This window comes from Ixodes scapularis, unplaced genomic scaffold (assembly GCF_016920785.2).
Source record: "Ixodes scapularis isolate PalLabHiFi unplaced genomic scaffold, ASM1692078v2 PGA_scaffold1__304_contigs__length_218370807, whole genome shotgun sequence".
NCBI classification, from domain to species: Eukaryota; Metazoa; Arthropoda; class Arachnida; order Ixodida; family Ixodidae; genus Ixodes; species Ixodes scapularis.
The window spans coordinates 123,311,354-123,331,501 of NW_024609846.1; the positions used below are offsets into that span (position 1 = coordinate 123,311,354).

The 20,148-nt window shown below is 45.5% G+C and overlaps 1 protein-coding gene across 1 annotated transcript in view; it reads right to left on the reverse strand.

The window, feature by feature from the left end:
• The window catches only part of LOC115311560 (ATP-dependent DNA/RNA helicase DHX36), a 93,520-nt gene that overhangs the window by 48,087 nt on the left and 25,285 nt on the right, over positions 1-20,148 (reverse strand). The window contains exons 10-13 of the mRNA XM_040207760.3: positions 18,715-18,796; positions 10,486-10,599; positions 4,755-4,857; positions 3,333-3,417 (exon numbers count right to left, since the gene is read on the reverse strand). Coding sequence (XP_040063694.2) covers positions 3,333-3,417; positions 4,755-4,857; positions 10,486-10,599; positions 18,715-18,796 — 384 coding nt within the window. The remainder of the gene's footprint in view (positions 1-3,332; positions 3,418-4,754; positions 4,858-10,485; positions 10,600-18,714; positions 18,797-20,148) is intronic.

A 20,148-nucleotide genomic window follows, 5' to 3' on the forward strand; every position in this document is an offset into this window, starting at 1 on the left:
ACGCTCAGATAGGGGGTCGCGATCAGCCAATCAGGGCTCGGCATTCTGACGTCACCGCTACTTCCTTTCTCAAGCGCAGAAGATGAAAATGAGCCCACTTGCGAGGCGTATTGAGTTCGGGAGCACGAAATGGTCAGAGTGGTCGGAAGCTTGTGCCACCTGGCCGGAAATCGAAGCCAGAGTAAGTCAAACCCGTTTATATCGAACTCGCAAAAAAAGTCTACCAGTTCGATATGGCGCGTAATTCAGTATAAAAGTTTTAATGAATTCGCCTTTCTAAAATACTTTCTGCTGACATATTACACAATGAAATATTCTTGCATCTTCTGCTGCTTTTTCATCATTGCACCCGCGATAACGATATTTATCTACGCTATCGACGGACTCCCAAATGCTGAGGCCGCTGCCTTCCATATTGCGCTTTAGCGCCGAACTACGCCGAGAGCATGGAGCACGTCCGAGCAGGAGCACCTTCTGCAGAGCGCCGTTTTGCTCTGCAAGTTGGCTTGGCTTTCCCCTAAGAGAGGTGGCTGCATTGGGGGAAGCCAACTAGCAGAGCAAACTGGCTTTTTTTTTTTTTTGGGCTGCTGCGTTAATTGCTTGGAAGAAAAAATAATATTCTCTTTTGCAGACGGAGTGGGGAGGGGGAGCACGGAGCACCCTCTCTGCGCTCCCTCCTCGAAAGATTTTTTTTTTCTTTTTTTTCCGGGCGATCAACGCAACCGCCTGGGGGAAAAAAAATAAAAATAAGCTAGCGTGCCCTGCGAGCTAGCTTTCCCCCAATGTGGCCGCTCGCGGTGGGGGAAAGCCAGCTTGCAGAGCGAAACGGTGCTCTTGGCAGTTCGATATAATGGTAGTGGCTGCTATTTTTTGTTCGATGTAACCATAGTTGTTGCTATATATTATCACTGTAACATTACTGTGCACAAAAATTGTTGCATATAAGGAATAATTCGATGTAAACGGGTTCGATATAGTCACGTTTGGCTGTATTTAGAAAGGTTGAATAATTTGATATTTCGAATAACTCAATATTGTCGAATAATTCAATATTGTCGAATACTTAAATTCGATTAGAAGCGAATGCCAAATAGAACGGAATTCGATTGGCTATTCGCAATAACCGAATATTTGCCCATACCTATTAAAGATGCATTTTATATTTACAATAGTTTGGTCATACATGACAAAAAGACATAGAATATGTTTGAATAAAAAAAAAAGGTGGACATTAAGCAGGATCTGTGTCTAACAATGTGAGATGGAAAGGAAGAGTTTCAAAATCGAATCCAAGCATGTCCCATCCAATGCTCGCATATAAAGTGATGGCAATGGCTTCTAGAGTCGAGTACATGCGCTTTAAAATGCAAATAACCCAGGTGAAAATTTCTAACTGGAACCAGTTGGCACCTCAACTGGGTTCAACTGGGACTAACTGGGAATCAACTGGGACCAATAGGAGTCCAACTGGGACCAACTGAGGGGTCAACTGGTTTGAACCATTCCCAGTTGGGAGTCAACTGGTTTGAACCATTCCCAGTTGGGAATGCAGTGAACTGGGACCAGTTAGGAAAGTAACTGGATGGAGCGATTCCCAGTCGGACTTCAAATGCCTTTCCCGTTCCCAGTTCACACGGGGCAACAATCTTTACACGTTGGGGTGCATTGACCGTTGCTAATGAAGACATTTAAAATACTTATTCATTTTTAGATTTGTACAAATAGGGAAATTTCTAATTACTGGGTACATTTATATATTTAAAGAAATAATAATAAAACTTTAATTAACTAAATAATTTCTTTTAATTGGAAAATATAATTAGTGACAAAATGAGTTTACCTAAATGAACATTTAGTGCATTATTAAAATATATTAAAACATTTATTTAAATATCTACAGTATTTTTTTCTTTTTTCTTTTAATAAATAAATTTATCTTTTGGCCAATCAGAGCTAGCCGGCCGCCGTGGCACGCGGGTGCGGATTAGTGGTACGCGCTGTCGACAGATGGCGCTGCCTATGCTGACGCCGGATGGACGTCGGACGCGGTAGAAGACGCGACGAGGTAGTGAAGGGTCGACATCGCCAAAGTTGGCGTCGTTATTGAAATGTCAAAACTACAGCTGCGCTTCTTTGGACCCAACTGTACACACACCATGGTGGCAGCGGTGAATTTCGAGGATGGAAAGATGCAGTTCAGCAATCGGAGGGCACCCAGGAAAGACCGGACGAAAGAGAAAACCACCGCGGAGAGCACAATGGCGAAAATGGCGAGAGGTCTGCCTCGAAAATGTTCGGCTGTTGTGACTAGAGGCAATTGGAAATGTTGGATTGCAAGGTGGGAGCGCTACCGCATCCTCTCAGGACTCCATCTGTGAAACGCGGAAACACGGGTGGAGCACCTTTCTTCACGCTATGGGGAGACAAGCTGAGGACGTCTTTACTAACAGACACCAGCGGCCAACCTTTCTTCATCTCATAAATACTACCTCTGAAAAAGCGATTCAATCGTCGCAAGCAAGTAGCTAAACCCGGAGTGTGTATGTCACCGAATCTATTATTTAGTTTTATTTTTAAGTTTTTGAGAATAAAGTCTTGTCGATTTTCCATTTCGTGCCGTGTTTCATTGTTGCTGGAGTTAGCACCAGCGGTAACTAGGAACAACTCCAACTGGGACCAGTTGTAACTGGGACCAGTTGTAACTGGGACCAGTTGTAACTGGGACCAGTTGGACAACTCCAACTGGGACCAGTTGCGACTGGGAAGTGTTCTATAAATCAGTTGCAACTGGGACCAATTGGTCCCAGTTGAAAATTTTCGCCTAAGAAGTGACATCGCAGCAGAGCAGTAGAATGGTTCCGGCAGGGGCATTACGGTGCCCAGAACATGTCTCAACACGTGAGCTTAACATCCTAGACTTCCCAAGCAAACGAATGTCCACAAAGAGGCAATCAGTCACATCGGAAATCTCTGGAAAGAATGACACAGATCGTTACAATCCTGGTGGCTGGTCGTAGAAGCGACAGCACAGCAGTCAAAATGGTGACAGCATCAACGACGTTGTGACGCCGAAACCCGCGATTGATCATGTTTCAGTCGGCTCATCGTCTGCAAGGTGGCATAGAACTGAGCAGGTGTCTGCCATTCCTACCTGCATTGCTGAACAAGTAGGCTGTTCAGACAGTGGACACCGGTGCCATAACAACCCGAGAGAATCCAGAAATCTTAAACCATCAAACACACATTGAGCGGAAAATAAAAGGAAAGCGGAAATTACACCAGTCAGATGCAGGTTTGCACCACTGCGGCAGAAGATAATGAGGTAGACAGACCTCTCAAATGTGGATCATTGGTCAGGAACTTGTTGAGATCACTGATCTGCTCCCAACCAGGCAGGAAGATGAGGATCGCTCCTTCCTGGAAGAATGAACAAACGTTGCGCACCCGAGTTTGCTCAATAACCACGTCGAGTTTCAGCCAGCACTCTATTTTCTATTGCCTTAATGGAAGTGCTCGGAGCAGGCTCAACGTATTCTTCACACAAGCGGCGTCGCTCAACCTTGTTGTACGCTGCCAACGTGCTCTCCCCGTCACTGTTCTTCAACCCATAACTATACTCCAAAATAAAAAAAAAAAAGAAGTGTAAACAAACTTGCCTGTGTTATTCACGAGTGACAGACGAGTCTGTTCAATATTTACCCCCGGTGGTGCAGCAAAAGAGCTTCTATTTCAAGTCCGTATTACAATTACAAATGCCGTTCATGTCGTTAAAATGAGTACAAATCTTAGGCAGCCGCATAGCTCAATGGCAGTCTTGTCATATTTAGTGTGTGACATTGCAAATCCTGCTTGCCGACCCAAAGCCAGAAGCCAAATTTGAGGGGTTTTGAGCGTCAAACCAACGAAGGGGATCTGGCACGCCCCGGCGGAAGACCGAGGTTTAACTGCGACCGTCCGGGAATCTTCCGACGTGAGACCGAACTCTCGGTTATGCGGCACCTTCTCTGCAACGAGCCTCCGTCAGACTGCAGGGCACCCTGACCAGGATTCGAACCCACTACCCTGGGAGCTTTGTGCCAACCCCTGAATTTTGCAAAATACAACACCCAGGAAAAAAAGAACATTTGCCCCAACCACCTCCGCTGCCGCACCGCCGCCAGAATCACGACGACAAACAGCGAAACACTTTTACGACGTCGTTTGGCAGAAATGGTCAGACCACTTTTAACGCGATAGCCTTTAGGTGCTCATGTAGCAAAAAATCCGACGTCAGCGTCGGTGGGACAAAAAAATCACAATGCTACGCACGCAGCCATGTGTGACATCAGATGTGACGTCCCATGTGTGATATCACACGAGACGTCACATGTGTGACGTCAGACATGGGTGTAATGTTGTAACCCTATCGACCCGCTAAATTTTGCGAGAAAATTTTGCGGAAAGTTTTCCACAAAGTTTAACGGGTCAATAGGGTCATGACGTCACAGCCACGTGCGAGGTCACACGTCACGTAACACGACGTCATGTGACGTCAGGTTACACGTTGTGCTACGGAGTAGACCACGCACACGCACTTGCATGGCTTGGGTATAAGCGCGGGTTTATATGAGAAGTTCTTTGCAAACGGGGCTCAATAACGCTATTGCATTCCACTCTTAAAAGCAAAGGTCAAGTGTCCCCCAAGTTTTGGGGGACAGAGTAAAGGCACCGGTCGGAGACGCGCTCCAGGCAGCATGGTCCGACCGACGACCTACCCCCTTTGTGGAGCAGATGTGCCGGACCAGCTCGTGAACCAGGTCCAGGTCGATGCGCTCTTCGTTCCACTCCGCCAAAGTGTTTAGGGTGCTGTCCGAATACCTGGTGAGCAGAGATGATGATGTCACATTTATGAGAGATTGGAGTAATACTATAAACCAGGGGCCTTCAAACCCATTCGAGTGTGGGGGGCCAGATAACCCTCCCCCGAAAGGACGAGGGCCAACAAGGGGGGTATATATAAACAAAAAGCAGTGGTGTTTCACGTTGCAAAGCAACCGATTGTCCCAGCGACTCACCATAGATTTCTAGGCACGGAACCTTGTGCTGTCTGCTTTTTGTAAGCTTACCGTTCTGCCATCTTTGGCTTTCATTGACATATACGAGTATACTTTGGGCCCACACCTGATGTTATAAGAATTAAAACATCCCCACACCACAGAACTGGCAGTTTTCAATAGAACGAGAACAAGCACACCATCCTTGCCCTGTCACACAATTCACTAGGCTCAACAGGTGTATAAAACTTTATCTTTGTACGGCAGTTTCTGCTTTCCTGACGATTTTGATAGCAGCGTCATAAGAACACTCTTTCATTTTAAAGGTATTGTCCGACGGATAAAGGCCCAAGCTCATAACCTTATCTTTGGCCGTTGCTCTCGCTGAGCTAGAGCTTGAGCAGCTGAGGTGCCTCCTTGGGCGAAGAGCTCGGGCTAGTAGCCTAGCAGAGTATTGCCGTTCCGTTTCATTGACATGAGAGAAGAATGAAAAGCCAATAATTAGACAAAGGAATACTCCATCCAAATGATAAGAATAGTGCAAAATGCGTGAAGATGTCATATGAGAAGAATTCCCGTTTGAGCAGAAATAAATTTATGATATAAAACTATTGTTTATGGCACATGTGGCGCTCAAGGCATGGACGGGAGCTCGCAGCCATGGGATATTTGCGGACCTCTACCCAGAGCGACGCGGCTTGCGTGTTTGAGACCCCTGCTATAAACCAAACAGCCATATCCTACTTAACTCCTTGCCTACTAATAAAGAGTGTCGCTCGTGCCACCCCTCACGGACCATAAAGCCCGACCACGAGTGTGACTTGCGTTTCGGTTTGGGCACTTGTTTATCGCACTCTCCGGCGGATGGCAAAACCACCACTGTTGCTCTGTTTACACTGGGTTGTTCGCTCGTTTGTTTTGCTCTACTTAGCCAAAACGCTCTACTTAGCCAAAAAAAAAAAAGTTGCTTGAAAGCGTTTGCACTTAAACAATGTGGCTTTCGCACGTAGGTCCGGTTTAGTCGATGAAAAGACACAAAATCTTCTTTTTGGAAGTGACTAATGCTCAGGCATATGGCACGACAAATCCTTCCGCCTTTCCGAGATTTCGGAATTGGACGATAGGTTGATGGCCAGTGACAGGAGTGATGAAAAGAATATGAATTCTGCGAGCATTCCATTAACTTCGGCATCTGTGGGACTCAGAACAGAAGTCTGAATTACAGCAAGATATTGCACCTAGAAGTCGAGGAAATATTTTTGTCTTATTTCGATGCAAACCAGGGACCAACAGGGGCTTGAGCACCCCCTGACATTTTCCAGGGGGTGCTGGGTAATAAGCTGCGCCCCCGTGCATTTGGCTCGAGACCTCCCTCTCCCCCAGGGCCGAATTAAGGTACGGGCTAAAGGGGCTGCAGCCCAGGGCCCCAAGGGGCCCCGTGCTAAGCCACGCAAATTAGAAAAAAAAAAAAAATGCTAGTTGGGTTTAGTTTAGAACAGCTGAGACCTAAAGGAGGAACGAAACTCAGAGGAGCCCCTGGGCCCTGGCTTTCTGAAGTCGTGCCATCCCCCCCCCCTTTTCTTTTTTCTTCAACGGGGAAACGGACGCCACAAAGCTACCAGCTGGTGTTTGTGAGCTCGGTTTAAAAAACTGTTAGAGCAATAAAATGTAAGCGTTGCCTCCCACCCTCGTTGTCAGGGGGAGCAAAGCTGTCGACGCTGGCAGTCTCTTTGAGGTCTCCTCTAATTGAAACCAGACAGAAGGACGGCCATGGAGTTCTCTATTGTACTGGGGTCCCCTTGACGCATTGTACGGACAGTGGTGTGTTGGAAGGCAAGCAAGTGTTACCGAAGGCTACAGGAGCAACGTACACGCTACAGATTATTTTTTGTATATTTTTGGTCTTCTAGCGTAGTGTCATATGGAAAGCTTCCTTCGAAACAACAAGTTTAAGACAAGCAAAAATAAATAATGGTGAACATTCTGAAGCATTCCTTTCTAACCACTAACAGGCGTTTCAAGGAACCGGCTCTTGAGATGTCCCCCAAAAGAAAAGTTTTCGAGAGGCAGTGACTGCAAGCAACTGCTTTGGAGCTCGTGTCTGATTTCCCAGTGTGAGACATCTTTTCTGCCATCGAGTGATATGATCGCTGCAACCGATGTGGTGATCGCTGCAAGCTTTTTACGAGCCTCTGTGGTATAACTTCTTATTCTTAGCATAGTGCAGGGGTGGCCAAGCTGCGGCTTTTTGCGTGTTAAAGTGCGGTTCGTTGCTCCTTAGTATACCTAACACCCCCCCCAAATCCCCCTTTTTTTCTGCCTTACCTTTTTCAGGCGGCCCTTGGAAGTTTAGTGGTTTTGTTTGCAGCTCTTAGGCCAGGTCAGCCTGGCCACCACTGGCTTAGAGTAATTTGCTCACTGGCTGTGAAGTTCTAAATTACTGGACTTAAAAGAAACAAGACCATTTCCAAAACCAATTGAAACATTTTACCCTTAAAACAGACAGCATGTAGGAGAGGGGCTTGAAAATGCCTCCTTGATCTTCATGAGAGATACACGCGTGAATGTGCCCAAAATGACAGTGGTTGCTATATTACAATCACACATTCAGTCTTAATTATTTCTTGTATCATTTGTATGCAGAAGTATATTACTTTGAGACTCGCGAGTTCAGTTATTAGAAGAGGGTGGACCAGGCAGTTTGAGCTTAAAATAATTTAACGACCAAGATTACTTTGTTGTATCTTTTGCTTTATTGGTCAAGTCAGTAATTAAAGGGGTCATGAAATGATATCAGCTTGAAATGTTGATGACTTTGAAGGGGCGTGCTAGTCCTAGTCTGACTTTACGGACACACGGTATAGGTAAGGATAAGACACCTTCTATAAACAGTAAAATATTAGCAATTCTTTTTTTTTTTTAATTTATATTTTTCTTTATTCCCCCCTTCCTTTCCTTCCTTCCCTTCCCCCCCTTCCCTTCTCCCTTCCCCCTGCCCCCTCCCACTTTTTATTTCGACCGCTAGCCCCCAAATGTAAAATACACCTCCGCGGTCGCTGATGCAAATTGCCCGTTTAAAATAAAATTTTGCTGTATGTTCCTTGGAAAAAAAATGGGTAGGCGAGGGGTTAGCAAAGGGTTAACCAATGCTCAGTATTGCTGATTTATCCTCGACCAAACGATACTTGGGGGGGGGGGGGGGGGGGGGCAATGTGTCGAGTGCTCTTCTAAGCTGCAATCTAAAAAAACATGTTAAAAGAATAATAAAAAAAATTAGGGGTGTGCGAATACTGGAATATACGAATTCGAATTGAATAACAAGTTCCTGAATAATCTGATTTGCAAATCGAATTTCTAGTATTCGGTCACTCGAATATTCAATATGTTTGGCCAAAGACGTGCGGCTGGCGTGGAGCTGACAAAAGAGCCATTTTTTCTCCCGGTGTAAGCGCCATGATGTTCGACAGACCATAAGAGAAATATAGCACACAGATTTACTCATGATCGCGACGCAACGTAACTTTGAATCATAACCGAAACATCTTGTTTGTGCGGCTTCCAGAGAGGAACTGTCGGGAAGCCAGAATCCCGCACAATGCCCAATTCTTTCCGCGAGTAATGCCCCTCATTTCAAATTGAAGCGCCAATGTAGAACACAGTTGCCACACTCACAGAAATCGGCGACTGCATGATCACAAAAATAAAACCACATTAACCACCCCGATGAAACCAGCCGAGTTTTCGCCGTCGTTCTTTCTGAACCGCAAGCCGCAAATTGTGATTCTGAACGAAACAGAAAGGAAAAATAGTGTGTCGAGATTTGAGAGGGTTTCTAACCGTTCGATAGCTGCGTTTGAGTTATGAACTGCGAGAAGGTGACGAAAAGCCGAAAGCGTCGATCGGACAGGGTTCATCGCTTTTCTGTTTGCTCGCCTTCTTTCCTGTGACTACACAACACATGCACACTTACGACCAATCTGCGCAGGAGCCGTCCCCATGGTTTCAGTTTCGCTTGCTCTCTCTTTTAAATCTAGGCTCTTTAAAAGAGGATAGATTGACGGAGGAATTGATGCATAGCGGCAGTTGGACGGTGACTTGAGCCACCTAACCACACATTTTTTGGGGGTTTTTTACTTCAGATTATATTGTTTAAGCCTGTTTACTCAGATTTAACCCCTATTTGTTTATTTATATAATATCAAGTCCCGGGTGCCCTTTTTCTCCCTTAAAATAGAGACCAAATATCGCAAAATGCCCCTTTTCTGAGATATATAAATATAAAAAAAGGACATGTTGTGGTGTTAGGCCGTGCTTTTAACAAAAAAAAAAAGGCGCACATGGCTGTAACTTTAGGTTTTTTGTGATGCTTGGGTTAGATAGATTATGTTTGCGCCATAAAATTGGATCTTTAGTGCCCAACGTCCATCAGCAGCTGTTTTTTAATGCAAAAGCATTAACTGGGTCTCACGGAGCGAGCTGATGTCATCAGTTTGAAGCGCAAAAACTGCACCTAGTTTCCTTCAATTCCATTGACCGGCGCGCGTCGACGGGGCTCCCATTGGCTGCTGCGCTCATCAGTTTCCACGACCGCTCACCCAATGGTGCTGCGTGTCCATCAGCGCGGCGTTACCACGGAGCATCCAAGGTCACCAGGGGAGCACACGCGCTGACCGGCAACGAAAAGTATGTAGCAGGCAAAAAAGGGAGCGGACGAGCGGCTTGCATGCTTTCGCATTCACAACTCATAAGGAATGTCTAGATGTACCTCAATCTTTCTTTTTTTTTTTTTTTTTTTTTTTCACCAGAATTTCTATACATTTTAGCTTTTGTTCCGTACGAGATGCTTAATCTGCACCAGGTCCATGCTCTGCACATATAATATTCTCATTCACAGCACACTTTGAAAAATTCCTACAAGTAAAATCACTATTCAATTCGATATTCGGCTTTTTTTTTTTCTTCTTAATTTGATTCGGTATGCAATTCGATAACTACTATTCGGTATTCACACACCCCTAAAAATTAGAAAAAAAGAGAGAGGCATTAAAAATATGGTTACTGTTCAATATTTGTTTCGATTTTATTCCTGATATCTTGTATGCAAGTACATACTATCTGTTACAGAACTCAAATCAATGCAGGAACTGGTCATGGTTATGGTGCTTTTGAGACTCCTCAATATCAGAAAGTCTCAGGTAACCGGACAAGGGAAAGAACACAGTTCAACGTTGCTCCACCATAGCTTTGCCTTATTATGACCCTTTGTTTGCTTCGTAGCATCATTTTTTCATCAATTTTCCGTGCTAGTCACATCTATGCACAATGGACAACAATAAACGCTCGTTCAATCAGTAAAGCAGGTTTGAGAACCAATATTAACAATTCAAAATATGTTCTCTGTTATTTTTTCAAAATATTTCACTATCCATTTAGATCCTCAGACGTCACTCACCTTCCTTCCAAACTGCGCAGAAACGGCATCTGTTCGTTCATGGCATCTTGAAACCTCCCCTGGTCTCTCCGACGCACTTGACTCCTGCCCTCAAAACCGCTGTTGCCTCGGTACCTAAAACCAATGGGCACATTATAAAGGGACGAGGTTAAAGGAAAAGAATTGCATGTCTTAATCCTTTTGTACGTTGTAAAGTAGACCAGGAAAAAATAATTGGCTTTATTTAGAAAGGCAAAATTGAAATGTGGTTTGCCAGTTGTTTTACGCTCGCAAAATTTCCAGAACAAAGTCTGCGTAAGAAAAGTAAAAATTATTGCCCTCTGTCGTTAGTTTGACAAGCTCAAAGTTTGATTTTGCGATTTCGTCGCCTGAAAGTGACAAAAGTTGCAGCTAACTAGATTAAAAACTGAATTTCTCACGTTTAGTTGAGGGCTTATGGCCAGAGCATGTATAGAGAGGGTTTGGTGAATGGGAGGTGCAGGCAGATCCAGGGCGTGCACCAGACGCAGAAAGAGGGCTTGACATGCTTTCTTAGTCAACCAAAGCCAAAAAGAATCCCCTAGCAATGGTAGCAAGAAACAGTTTTAATCATAGGTATATGGTTTTAATAAGCGTGTAAGAGTTAAATGTAATAACCCTTCTTGGTTGAAAATTTAATGCACCTGATGTTTTGACTATGATCATGCAGAAAGATGTAAGAAACTAATGTGCCGCTCAAACTCTGTTTTGCTCGGACAGAGTGTGACCGCTCGGACGGCAGATTCCCGGCCCTCGGCGCCTCGCGTGCAAATTATGTCGATCGTTCCCTTCATCATCTCGCTAGTTGCGCTCATCCACCATGATCTTGGATGACCGTGATTGAAACATCACAGGCACCATATTTTCAGTCATTGAAAGTTACTCCGTAGCACTTATTATTTTGTTTCTCACAACCACCGCCAGGTTATTATTTCCGGCTCCTGGTTGGCCACATTCGAATTTGTGAAGATGCCCTGAAACACGCCCAGCCCGCTTTCGGCCAATGGCACCTCCTCATTTGTTTCCTGTACTTCCCAATGAATGGCCACACTCTACACATACAGCTCTGCGTACAGCGACGGGAAAGCTGACGGGCTCGGGGAAAACAAATGTGTGCATGGGGAACTTCGACCTGGCTTCGTTACCGGAATCTAAATACAGTCAAATCCCGCTACAACGAAATTGGCGGTGCGCGAGAAAAAATTTGTTGTAGCGAAAATTTTGTTGTTGTGAAATTCACAAAAGAATGGCATACCTGAACTGATAGAGTAAAGAAATCTTTATTTCCAGAGTGTATAGAGCGTCGCCTGCTTCCTTTTCCTTGTTAGGAGCTCTGTCGGCTCCAAGACGCAGTTTTTGCATTCGGCAAGTAAGTTCATGGCGAGGTCGTCATCATGCGCAGCCACGTAGCTTCTGAGAACGTCGAACGCATCCAGTACGCGCGTCATGGAAGGTGGAGGCTGCAGGTCCGGCACGACGTCCTCATCTGACTGCGCATCGTCGCGGACACTTCGTATAATGTCCTCGTCACTCACTTCTTCATGAGCAATAACATCCATGTCAGCGTCGATGAAATCTTCCAGCGCGACACCGGACGGCGCAGTTCCGGCATCCTGAAGCGCAGCCCAAGAATTAACGGCCTCTCCCGGCAAACGCACTGTTTCGTTATCTTCAGCGGAGTCGGCGTCTTCTTTCGCTTGGCCGATGTCCCCGATGCAAGAACCTTTTTGATTGCATCTTTCGACTTTAGGATCGTCGACAACGAACTCGGAGAAATTCCTAACTTTTCGGCGATGACAGCTTTCTTCTGTCCACTTGCAACTTCGGCCAGGATGCGAGCGTTCTCTTGTAAAAATAAACACTTTCGTGTTCTGTTTGGCGGTGCCATCGTGCCATTCGCAAAAAGCCCGCGTACCGTCGTTGTACCGTACTGATAAAATGACAACCGACCAAAAAGAAGAAAAAATAACAACAAAAAGACTGAGCTTCGGCTTTGGATAGTCTGCAGCAGAGCGTTATCAAGCCAAGAGCTAGAGAAACATTGGTGCAATAGCGTAGGAAGGCCAGCCTCATCGCCGTCGCCATCGAGCAATGGCGGCCTGCACGCCGGTCAACGTTGCGCCCCGGTACCAGTTATTAGTGGCAGTTTCTGGTGGTTCAACACGCGATTTAAACTTTATAGTAGACATATTTTATGTGCCAAAATGCACGAGTGCTCGAAAGTTTGTTTTCTGTATGGAAAATTAAACTTTCGAACTTCAGATTGCTCTGTAGAATTTCGTTCAAGCGGAACAGCACAAGAAACGGTGTTCGCTGTAGTGAGAATTCTTATGCACTGACTCCTATGGACCGTTGACGGGGAACCGAAAAATATTCGTTGAACCGGAAATTTCGTTGAAGTGGCGTTCGTTGAAGCGAAGTTCGACTGTATAACAATTGTTTGAGCTGAAAGTGTCACTAGGCACTAAAAACAAATGGGAAGAGGGCAGCAAGTCACAATGTCATCCCCAGTACAATGGTTTGATAAAGCGTGCCAGTCTACTGGCCAATGCCATTATTCAGCTTTTGTGCATGTGGCATACTTTACTTGCTTTCTAAACCGGCAAACTGACAATGTGCTGCATCATGTAATGTGGGTATTACCAGAGAATATACAAACATTACGAATGCTGGGAACAGCTACTCGCGAGAGAGCATAGGTACAAATTTGATGCAATTTTAAAGACTAACTAATACATGTATTAAATGGCAAAATATTATACTACAGGAGTTTGTTATTTCAACGAAGTCAATGGAGCAGCAAAAGGTTTTTACATAAACAGTAATTCGAAAAAAGCGAGGGAGTCATAAGAAAAGCGATACAGGCCTAGAAGGTAGACGGGAATCCTGCTGAACACTCTCACCGTATATTTAATCGAACAATCCTTGGTGATGAACAACTCGCGGCACATTTCCCGAGGAGTGACAAAAATAATTAGGTGCAGTGTGCTAGTGGCTTTATCGGGGCGTCAGTCCTCTTTGAACTCCTTCGGGCATCGCAAGAACACTGTCACTGCTGCTGCACTCCACTTAGCTCCGATGCAGCTGTAGGGTGTTTCACGTCTCTGCAGTCGTCGGTATTTATCGAGGTGCCTCTCAGACGTCTCTTCGTCTTTACCTTGGCCGCACACAAGGACTACGATCCCGGCATCCATGACGGGAGTAACAACAGAAATGCTATTTCCATTGTTGCTCAAACATTAACGGATTGAAGTTATCCTCAGTGGTTTCATACTCCAGTAGAGATGGTTGCAGTACTGCGACTCATGCGCAAACTCTGCAAGCATGAGCGCACGAGAAAATTCGACGTGCACAAAGTGGTTAACAATCTCTTGTCTTTAAGTTGCGGGCGCACTTTCCTCTAGATGGAAAAAACTCTTCTCGAAACTGTCCAGTATGTGTTGCTTGTTTTGCAAGATGGTTGACAGTGTTGAACAGTCGATTCCAGAATGTTGAATTCCCTGGCAATTTTGAACTTGAGCCAGACCTTTTTTACAGTGGAGCTGTTAACTGCTAGTTTCCCCAGTATCGTGTCCACAGACAAAAAAATGTTGACACAAAACTCCAGACAGCTACTGCCATCTATGAGCAACAGCAGCAACCAGACAACTGGCTTGCGGTTGTCTGGTTGCCACCATCGTTTGGTGGCAACCTTTCCAGCCTTTCCGCTCTGGTGAAAACCAGAGTGGAAAGGCGTCATACTCTAGGCGTCGTACTAGAAGTCTAGAGGGCGATGTTTAGAGCACGACATCTAGAGGACGTCCTCTAGATGTTGTCCTAGAAGTCGTCCTTGAGGTCATCCTAGACGTAATCCTCGAGGTCGTCCTAGATGTCGTCCTTGAGGTCATCCTCAAAGTCATCCTACAAGTCATCCTCGAGGTCACCCTAGACGTCGTTCTTGAGGTCACCTTAGAAGTCGTCCTTTTGGTCGTCCTCGACGTCATCCTTGAGGTCGTCCTAGACGTTGTCCTTGAGGTCATCCTCGAGGTAGTCCTTGAGGTCGTCCTAGAAGTCATCCTTGAGGTAGTCCTAGACGTCATCGTCGAGGTTGTCCTAGAAGTCGTCCTTGAGGTCGCCCTAGATGGCGTACCTGAGGCCGTCCTAGTTGTCGTCCTCAAGGTCGTCCTACAAGTCGTCCTTGAGGTCGTCCTTGAGGTCGTCCTAGACGTCGTCCTCTAGGCGTCGTCCTTGAGGTCATCCAAGAAGTAGTCCTTGAGGGCGTCCTAGACGTCATGCTCTAGGCACCATCCTAGACATCGTAAAGGTAACCGCTTCGCTGGTCCTCCATCTTCACATGAGGTGGAAGTGCTCTACATAATTTTTAACCTCACAGATCGAGGTGACTTTCGATAAACACTCCCATACGATGCACGTGGTTGCCGCAACCATGCGGGTGTGCGTGTCGGGGGCTCCCGAAGGGATGACCTTTTTCGGACTCCTCTGCTTCCTTGACCAGATTCTGATGGGGGATCGGGCCGCGTCGGCCATGGGCATTGTGCATAGCGTCGGAACGGGGACGCTGCCTCCTTCCCCTGTCGGCCCACCAGCATCAGAAGCTGCGCTCTGTCCTCCGTCTTCCATTTGCCCCGTTTGCCTCAGTGGAGGAGAGGGAGGGAAAGCCAGGGTTTCCCCATGCGCCTCCACGTAGGCTTGTGTGCTTTCCGCACCTCGGCCTTCGTAACAAGTGTGGTCGGCCACTGACACACTTTGGGGGCCGCATTGAACTTCGATAAGATCGATTTCGATAAAACCAGAAACTATTGTAAGCTAGACTTCGTTTCAGCTTACGACCTAATGCAACCGATGCTACGAGTTGATGGGACCAATCAGACAGCGTCAAAGGCGCACTATCATGGTATATGCCATGTTCCCGTAAGTGTTCTATCATCGCTGATCCAATCATAAACAGAAAAAGCCCAGTGACTTGCGCTTTTGGTGGTGCCTAATCGGTCCGATTAGCTCGTAGAGTCGGCTGCGTCTATTCGCGAACTCATCTCTGTTTCAGTCACGGCGCAGTGGTGGTGCGTCGGGCGCACTTCAGGTCTGGGGATCTGGGCAAAAGCCGCCATGGGGCATGTGCATCCCAGTGTTACTTAAAAAGAAACCGGACAGAAACCTGCCTTCTCGTCAAAATGCCGCGACTGGGCTGTACCAAAAGAGTTGGGAAAGGTTTGAAGGTCAGTTTTCATGCGTTTTCTGCTTGCTCGGTTCGCCCGAGAATGTGAATAAGGGCCATAAAAAAAGAAAAACAGACACCGTCAGACCACAATGGCTTGGGCGGGAAGCACTTTGAATTGAATTCGCGGATACTTTTGATAGTCAGATTTATTTGTTTTGTTCCAACATGAACGCGGGAAAACCGTCAAGTTGCACAGACCACCTGCGGACTATGTTCAGTGCATCATCACGTTCAAACGGTCGCCTCATCGTTTGAGCTGTCGCCTGCTCTCTCAAACGTTTCTGCTTGCCATCTGCTCGTTCAAACGACAGCAGCCCGTAGACCAAACGTTGACCTGGTAATTGCAATAGGAAGTGCAGATTTCAAAATATGTTTAAGTTTGAAGATTCCTTCGGGTAAGTAGGCTCGGTGTAAACAGTAGATATAAGGAAATGTTGATAATTGTTACCAGTGGGCATCACCGACTTGTTATGCCTGATTCACTCGGTCCGATTCTGCTTGCGATTTTCAGTATCGACGTTGACATCTCAGCTACGGTTCAGGCTTTTGCAGCCCGAGCGACGTCATGACTGAAAATAGCGAGCAGAACCTCACCATGTGAATTAGGCTTTAGCGTCCATTCTGCGGCGTCCACGCAGTATGAATCGCTGCATGTTACATTATTTATGCCGAGTATTGCAGTGTAACGAGCCTCGTTAATTTTGCTGATGCCACTTAAGTAGACAGACATTGCCAGGAAGAAGTAGAATCAGCAATTCCAACACGAAAAAGAGCACTGGGACTCACACCCACGCCGACAACATCCCACTCCAATGGTTTAATTATGGGCGACGGCGAGCTTTTTGCCCACACCACCATCGCGCATGCGCGGCGTCATCCACTAGAGGCGCTCCGGTTTGTTTGTAAACATGAGTTGGTGTATAAGCTAAAACAAAGTATAATATTCAAGACACTAGACATGTAATGAACAAGAAGACGCCATTTAATGGATGGGTTACATAATATAAATCTTGAGCTGTGTGTGAAACCCAGTCTCAGTGGTCCCCGTTGTTTGTGTTCTCCATCAGTATCACATTTTTGTTCTGTTATTCTCAAATATGATACCACACCTTAAAGGGTAACCGCAAAGGAAAAAAAAGTATTTTTTTAAACAGCCTAATTGGGACAAGCATGTCACAAAACAAATGTTCCGCAAAAAAAATAATTTTTTTTATCAATATTTACGCCACAGGACGAAATATAGTCGGAGTCAGAACCTCTCCACATTTGAAACTCCCGCTCTTTTGACCCCCGCGGAAGAGGAGTACGCCCCGCCCCTCACTCTCCTTGTGTTGCGGAGTTGAACGACGCAGCGTCTCGACTTCCGGTAAGATCTGGCAACAACGCACGGCGGCGGTATTGTTTTGGTTTGACGCGGTTTGCGAGCACATGTAGCGAAGACGTGACCGGAGAAGTACCCCTGTGATGTTCCCGGACGACTGAAAGTATCATTTGTAATCGTCGTGCGTGCTTTGAAAGCGAAGGGAGTGACAGAATCCACGAGTGCGCAACCACAAGCCAAGGTTCACGACAGCGCTGCGTTGGTTTCGGCGATCTCGTTCTGTTCGGTGCAACACAGCGATGCGACAAAGAGCTGAAAAGTTTGTGGTGTGTGTAATGCGGTGCTAACACGGAGCGCAAATTGGTTGTTGTGGGGTTGACGTTCAACCAGTTAAGTCCCGTCATCGTCAGCTGATCCATTCAAACTGGTCCGGGAGGACGCAGCGAGCGTTTTTAAAAGTAAATCTGCCTCGTTCTGTTTCAAAATGAGGAAGTTTCCCAACGCATACCGTGAGTAAAAAGCTGCCGGCGTTTTTAACAAAATTACGTTGTTTTAATTGAACAATGGACTCCGAATTGTTGTCCTAAATCTGCCGTTTTTATGTTTCGTGTTGGACTGCGTTTGCTCAGCGACGTGTTGCATCGTGCGGTGTGAATAAATTTGGGCACGATTTCGTACCTGCATACAGATGCATGAACTGAGACCACTTTTTACGTAGTGAACATAGTGCTTTTTTTATTTTGTGTCTAGTCGCGGACGTTAGGTGCACACGGGGCAAATCTCGACGGCCTCTAGAGCAATATGACGAGAACGCAACTAGACACGTTTGTCGCTACGCAAACGCCCGATTGCCTCCAGCCAATAGCATTCCTTTCGGGGAAAAATGGCTGCTGGAAGGCTCGCTGTCGGGATCACTCATCTGACATCTCCGAAAAGTCGGTATTTACACGCGCAAGCAAACAAACAAAAAAGCACACTAAGCCAGCAAAGAGGAAAATGAAAGAACCGCGCTATGAAAGTCAAAACCCCGCGTCGCTTCCTATCACTAATACCTGCGACAGCTGCTAAACACACACTACTTCACTTCAAGAAGTCTCACTCAAGCACCTGAGTCAGCACGAAACACCTGTAATTTCGGCGAAACGATTAGTCGAGGTAGGTGAGACAGGCGGGAGCAGAGACTTCGGCGGCCATGAAAGAATGGCGAAGCTTTTGTTTGTTATGGTATGGATCCAAACGGAAGCGCCCGTCTTGTAAACATTTTGTAAAGATTAATAACTCTCATCACATGGGTTATTCTTTAAACGTAAAATTATGCCTTTCAAAAGAAAACTGCAACATATAACCAAGGTTTAACAACCAAGATCTAAGCTGTCAATCAAACTCTTAGCCAATGAGAAGTATAGCAGCCGATTGGCAATCAACGTCACGAAATACCAACTTCGTGGCACGCGATTCAAAACGGACGAAATAGCCGCAAACTAAAATCGGTCTCACGCAATAAATATTGCTGTAAAAATTTTTTTCTCTCGCGGAAAATTTTTTTTTGACATGCTTGACCCAATTAGGCTGTTTAAAAAAACTTTTTTTTCTTTGCAGTTAACCTTTAAAAAAAATGACCTACAATGTGCCTATTACTGATGTCTCATGCTTTTAAGGTTGCCTCACTTGCCTGGTGAATTCAAGGACATCTTCCAGGTAGTGCACTTCCACCGGATAAGCGATGCCCGGAATCTCCAGCATGGGGCAGTTACCTAAGGACGTGCACAAAAAAAACAACAACATATTAGTGTACTACAAAAAAAAAGGCAAATTACAGGACACACAGGCCTCGTGATAACCACTTTCATCTGTGGCAGAGTTGAATGGACAGAAAAAGACTGCGATTGCTGCAGATTGTTTTCTTGGGTCCTCTCGCAGCGACTACCTTTCGACTGCAGAATCAAACTAATAATTCCAGAAATTCATTTTTAATTTGATACGGTATGGGGTGACTAATTGGATTGCGCTGATGATTTCGGGGACCCTTTAAAGGAACACTGAACCTCCCAAAAATTTTTGTTAAGTGCATGGATATGACATATCTGTCATAAAAAACCACTTCTCATAAAAAAATATATATATATTTAGTCATAATGTAGAAAACCCGAGACTGTGGTAAAAGCAAGGAAACGGAGTCGAAGAAGAAAGACAGGGGAAAAGAACGTCTCAAACTCAGCTACTGTGTTTATTTCCTCAAAGTCTTATATACCCACAATCTAACCATCGACCACCGACGTCACAAGGTCATCCTTTGTTCTCTATACAATCCTACCCACACTGGTTTTCACCTCCACCGTACACGGTGACCTCAATCCCAACTGGAAGTTTAGGACCTTGAACAAAACAACTAAAACAAAACAAGCACACGGAACCACTGCCATTCCAACCGGAGTCTGGAAAGGCTGTGCAATATCTAACCGAGAACTGATAAGACTTCCGACTGAACCCCTGCCCCCAAAACGACTAATCCCACGTTCACTTACAACTATTACAAAAAAAAAAAAAAATCTTGTTAGATTTTAAGAAATTTCTTGGAACTACTTCCGAGTTGCATCGAAAGAGGGCTGATACAATTGCCGATGGATTTGATACAAACTGTCTCTCTTATGAGCCTCTTAGTGTTGTTGCGTTCTCTGTGCACAATGTCAGTTTGCGACCAATGTGCCGTACAATTGTTACACTCACTAATGTGTTTAGCAATCTCTGAATTGGATGCGTTTATTTTTACATTTCTTTTGTGCTCTACCAATCTATCATTTACACACCTTTGCCATCTGCCCCACATACTTGAAACCGCATTCCAGTGGTATTTCATAGACCACCCCTTCCTTGCAATCAACCGACTTCTCATGGTGCGCTTTCTGACACACTTTCTGACTCGTCTGAAACGGTGTCAAACGGTTCAGCTTAAAGTCGGACTTAAACGCTACATCTATAAAAAAATATTTTGCGCATGCTTTAAGGTTATGAGAAATTGCGTGAAAATACGGAATAACCGCATAATGCTTTTTCGCTTCCTTTTCTGGTCGTTGCTTAGCCTTTTGCTCTAGTTCCAATTGCCTTT